The following is a 5,666-nucleotide window of genomic DNA, read 5'->3' on the forward strand; positions in this document are numbered from 1 at the left end:
ACAATGATTAAAAAAATGCTAGTGCCTGTCTTCTCTACCAGTGCCCTCGCGCTCAGAAGGGAGGACGGACAATTGTCCCAATCTCTAGCTCCCTCCTTTCCTAGGACGCTGGAGATAGGTCCGTACCACCAGTCGCTTATCCCCTCCTCCTCCGGGTTCCCAGAACTGCGGTCCCCTCAAGGTCACAGATTCCCTGTGGGGCGTTCCAGCGAAGAAGCAGCTCCGCCCATTACTCGCAACGTTGTGATGTCACAGCAGCGACAGCCAATGGGATGCAACAGTACCGGACAACAGGGAGCTGGAGGCGGGGACTTTGGAGAGCTGAGCGGAAGTGACTGTTCTTTCGCAGCCTTATTTCTCCCAGTTGTGCTACGACTCCACGGTTCTGCGGTATTCCTTGCACGCGCCAGCGGCAAAGCTCTACCATGAGCCGGCCCAGCCGGCTGCAGAGGCAAGTTCTTAGCCTGTACCGCGACCTGCTGCGCGCCGGACGCGGGAGGCCGGGGGCCGAAGAGCGGGTGCGTGCGGAGTTCCGGCAGCACGCCTCTCTGCCGCGCTCCGACGTCCTGCGCATTGAATACCTGTACCGCCGCGGGAAGCGCCAGCTGCAGTTGCTGCGCTCCGGCCACGCCACGGCCCTGGGTGTTTTCGTGCGCCCGCGGGAAGCAACCGAGGAGCCCTGCGGCGCGGGGGCTCCTGCTACCCTCCCTGAGGATGGTGACGATCAGAGGAGCCCACTTGACAGCAGAGGTCACTGGAGACCCCGCCCGATAGACGGTGAAAGGCTGAAGGGCTCACCCTATGGCACAGGGGAGAGGAGGGGGAACCAGGGAACAGACCTGTTGGAAGATGAGAGGTCTTAAAGAAAGAGACTAGCCCAAAGGATTGGGGTAATCGGAGAGGAGTCCCAGCGACGTAGGGTGCAAAGATCACCATGATAGATGGCGAGAGATGCTTGACTTTATTAAATCCGTGGTAACCTGTCGGACTCCCAAATGGGAGCTTGGGGCGGCCTGGGTCACAAGCTAACTGAACTATGTCAAGCTGAGAGCTACTTACTCAAAGGCATGGGGAACCGGGACGCCCCACATTGGACCAAAAGAGACGGAAACATCCTTCTCTTGACCCCTGGCTCCTGAACTCCCTCCCCTCTTTGTATTTAACTCTGATAACAGCAGACTTTTTTGCTGAGGAATTTGAGATGCTCTGATGGGCGATGAGAAGCCCCGAATCCCCCTTTGGAAAACTTGCCCTCCATTACTTGCAGCAAACTAGGACTGATGAGGAAGGGGCTAGGGGGGGTCTCATCCCAGCGATCATTTAAAGACCCCTCAAAACCTCCACACCTACTGGTTCTAAGGGGGATCCCTGATTCCTGCACCCTTCCACCCTGAGGGTTGTCGAACAAAGAGAATAAACTTGGGGATGTGCTTACTTTCCTGTTGGTGGTCTTAAAGATTTTTGTGTGCTTAGGGATTTTTGAAGAGGCCCCCACTGTCCAAGAAATGCCCCTCACCCTGACTGGTGCCCCTCGGTTGGGCGTAGTCCTACAAAGCGTTGGATCCCCAGTCAGGGCACATGCCTGGGTTGCTGGTTCCTTCCTTGGCTGAAGCGCCTACAATAGGCAACTGATTGATGTTTCTCTCCCTCCCTTACCCTCTCTAAAAATAAGTATGTAAAAAAATCTTTTAAAAATAATAAAGTAAATTCACCTGTTTCTACTGTTTAACTGTGACAACTAGAAATTTTAAAATATTTTTAAACTTGTATTTTATTGTTTATGCAATCACATGTGTCCCCATTTTTACCTCTTTGCCCCCCTCCACCCAGCTCTTCCCACTCCCTCAGGCAATCTCCACACCGTCGTCCATGTCTGTGGGTCATGCGTGTGTGTCCTTTGGCTACTCTATTCCCTATGCTGTACTTTACATCCCCATAACTACTTTTAACTACCAATTTGTGCTTCTTAATCCTTTCACTTTTTTGTCCATCCCCAAACCCCCCTCCCATCTGGCAACCATCAAAATGTTTTCTGTATCTGATTCTGTTTCTGTTCTGCTTGTTAAATTATTTTTTAGATTCAATTATTGATAGGTATGTATATGTTGCCATTTTATTGTTTATGTTTTTGATTTTATAATTTTGGTTTGGTGGTGATGTATTCTTTCAGCTTTTCTTATCTGGGAAGCTCTTTATCTGCCCTTCAATTCTAAATGATAGCTTGCTGGGTAGAGCAATCTTGGCTGTAGTTCCCTGCTTTTCATGACTTTGAATATGTCTTGCCAATCCCTTCTAGTCTGCAGAATTTCTTTTGAAAAATCAGCTGACATTCTATGGGAGCTCCCTTGTAGGTAACTGTCTTTCTCTTGCTGCTTTTAAGATTCTTTATCTTTAACCTTTGGCATTTTAATTATGATGTGTCCTCGTGTGGGCCTCTGTGGGTTCTTCTTGTTTGGGACTATACTTCCTGGACTTGCATGTCTATTTCCTTCACCAAGTTAGAGAAGTATTTTGTAATTTTTTCAAATAGGTTTCTAATTTCTTGCTCTCTTATCTTCTTCTGGCACCACCATAATGTGATAAACTTGAAGTCCCAGAAGCTCCTTACACTATCATGTTTTTGGATTTCTTTTTTTTTTCTTGCTGATCTGATTGGGTGTATTTTTCTTTCTTATATTCCAAATCAGTGATTTGATTCTTGGCTTCATCTACTCTACTATTGAGTCTCTGTAGATTGTTCTTTATTTTAATTTGTGTATCCTTCATTTCTGACTAGTTCTTTTTTTATGGTTTACATGCCTTTTTTATGCTGTTGAAATTTTCACTAAGTTTACTGAGCATACTTATATCCAGTGTTTTGAATTCTGCATCTATTAGATTGCTCGTCTCCATTTTGTGTAGTTCCTTTTCTGGAATTTTGATCATATCTTTCATTTGGGCCATGTTTCTTTGTCTCCTCATCTTGGCAGCCTCCCTGTGTTTGTTTCTATGTATTAGATAGAGCTGCTATGCCTCCCAGGCTTGGTAGAGCAGCCTAATGTAGTAGGTGTCCTGTAGGTTCCAGTGGCACAGCCTCCCCTATTACCCAAGCTGGGAACTCAAGGTGAGCCCACTGTGTTGGCTGTGTACACCCTCCTGTTATAGTTGAGCCTTGATTGCTATTGGCACACTCAAGATCAGCCACTGCTTGTGTTGTGTCCAGGGTCACACAAAGCATGTGTTCTGTCCAGGGTCACACAAAGCAGTCTGCAGATAGCTGCTACTTGAGACTACTAGAAAATTAAAAACTATATTTGAGCCTCATATTATATTTCTTTTTTAAAAAGATTTTACTTATCTTTAGGGAGAGGAGGAGAGAGAAAAGGAGAGAAACATGGATGTGCGGTTGCCTCCCACACACCCCCAACTGGGGACCTGGCCCACAACCCAGGCATGTGTCCTGACTGGGAATTGAACCAGCAACCTTTTGGTTCATAGGCTAGTGCTAAATCCACTGAGCCACATCAGCCATGACTCACATTACATTTCTATTGGATAGCACTACTCTAGAAGTCCATGTGATTTGTTTCCTCACTACAATTTGCTTTGACATAATTGTAACACAATGACATAACTGTCTTCCTGATGCCTCTTTCAATCAGCCTAAATTGTATCCCCTTTCCCTTTGCCCAATTTAGTTCTTCTTTTTAGCATTTATCACCATCTAACCTATTCATATTTCACCTATTGCTTTTATTTACTATTGATCTCCAATGTCAGCCCCGCTCCCCCGACCAAGGACAAGAATTTTAGCCTATCTTATTCACTGTCATTGCCCTATTCTTTGACAAGACCTGGCTCGCTGGTCAATATTCAAATGAATGAATGAATGACTTCCTCACCTAGTCGGTAGTTCAATATTGCCAAAACTCTGTCCACCCTATTTATGGTGACTCCAGGGGTACTATGCCTCCTCCTTTGTTGGGGACAGAGACCTGGCCTGGCACTAGAAACAAAAGACCCAGGTTTGCATCCTGACTTTCCCTTGATCCTGGAGTTTCCCAGAATCTGCTGTTTCCCTACCCTCTTCTCTCAGTGTCCATCCCCCCTTAAGGTAACAGCTTCCTGATTTTCTTTGGAGACCCACTCCTTCCTTGATTTCAGTACACATATTTCAGGCAGGGCTGACTGTAGCCCCCAGGAAGCATGTGACACTTTGGAATTGTAAGGAAAGAGTGAGTCCTATTGGCTGCCAAATTGGTGGGATGTATGCTTGGAGGTTTTGAGGGATACTCTGGCCACCACCAGGTAAGAGAGTCAAATCAGAGGAAGGAATTGAGAAGTGAAGCTATCATTTGAGCTACTGGATCCAGTGTATTCGCAGTCCCTAACTTTTCAGTTACCCACGAAAATATAAATACCCATTTCTGTTTAAATCAGTGGGGATTGGGCTGCAGTCACTTGCTTCCTGTGTCCTTAGGCCAGTGACTTCTCTAGAGCCTAAGTTTCCCATTCTGTTAAGTGGGGACATATCATTGGGTGACTGTGAGGATTAAAGGAGAGCTCTAAAGTGCACATCCAGCAGCCTGGCACATGGCTCCTGCCTGTTTTTGAATCTAATTTTGTTCCATCTCTTGTCCCAACACTTGAAGCTCTGGGAAGTGGATGACCTTAGACACCTGAAGCTGAGTACTGGAATTCAGGACTGAGCCCTGGGAATTCCACTTGGTGTCATCAAGACCCAGGGAAGAGGGGTTTCACAGTCCTACGCCAGTGACAGCCCAGCCTGGGAGGCCACCATGTAGAATGTTTGAACAGAACACGTGTATGGATGCAGGTAAGGGGCTATAGCTGGTGCTGTTGGCAGCTCACTTCTATCACCCACACCCTTCTATACATACCTATAGCTTCCTGTGGCACCTGTGCTTCTCTGCCTGAGGGGACTTTACAGACAAGAGAAGCTGGAAGTTCTGGGGATCTGACAGCTTCAGGAGCCAATGAGAGTTGAGTAGAACAACTTTGAGTGTGTTCTACATAGTCTCCTAGAGGTTCCTAGTGGGATAGCACCCCAGGTGCCCAGAGTAGCAACCAGCTCAACTCCCTTCACTGGCTCACTTCCCCATTCCCCTACCAATCTGCTTAGGATCAACTCCTAAATAAACTACCTGTATTGAAATTTTGTCTCAGAGTTTAATGAGCTGATTCAGTTCTGCATTTTGTGCTCAATGCAAAAGTATCTGTGAAGGGGGCTATCCGGATATATCAGGGCCATATCCTAGATCTGAGTACTCAAGCAACCTATATCCTCACACATTCTGCTACAGACTGATGTTTGTGTCCCCTCAAAATTTATATGTTGAAATCCTAGTCCCCTGTGTGATGGTATTAGGAAGTTGGGCCTTTGGGAGGTAATTAGGTGTGAGGGTGTAGCACTTATGGGAATGATTAGTGGCCTTAATCTCATGTGAGACCCCAAAGAGCTCCATGTCCCTTTTGCCATGTGAGGACATAGCTAGAGGATGGCCATCTATGAACCAGGAAGCAGGCCCTAACCAGATACTGAATCTGTCAGCACCTTAATCTTTAACTTTTCAGCCTGCAGAACTGTGAGAAATAAATCTCTGTTATTTATAAGCCACAGAGTCTACTATGTTATTTTGTTACAGCAGCCCAGACAGAAACACATC

General features: G+C 46.5%; 1 protein-coding gene across 1 annotated transcript; it reads left to right on the forward strand.

Annotated features, from left to right (window-relative positions):
• Positions 1 to 279: 279 nt before the first annotated feature.
• SDHAF1 (succinate dehydrogenase complex assembly factor 1) lies at positions 280 to 1,729 on the forward strand. The gene has a single exon (XM_090260075.1). It carries the CDS (start codon positions 426 to 428, stop codon positions 861 to 863), a length of 438 nt encoding a protein of 145 aa, XP_090116201.1. The 5' UTR covers positions 280 to 425; the 3' UTR covers positions 864 to 1,729.
• Positions 1,730 to 5,666: the final 3,937 nt, after the last annotated feature.

This window comes from Furipterus horrens, unplaced genomic scaffold (assembly GCF_987537825.1).
Source record: "Furipterus horrens unplaced genomic scaffold, mFurHor1.1.pri manual_scaffold_13, whole genome shotgun sequence".
Classification (NCBI taxonomy): domain Eukaryota; kingdom Metazoa; phylum Chordata; class Mammalia; order Chiroptera; family Furipteridae; genus Furipterus; species Furipterus horrens.

What these genes read in the sequence shown, in the direction of transcription:
- SDHAF1 (XM_090260075.1), top strand. Translation starts at nt 426, where the DNA reads ATGAGCCGGCCCAGCCGGCTGCAGAGGCAAGTTCTTAGCCTGTACCGC.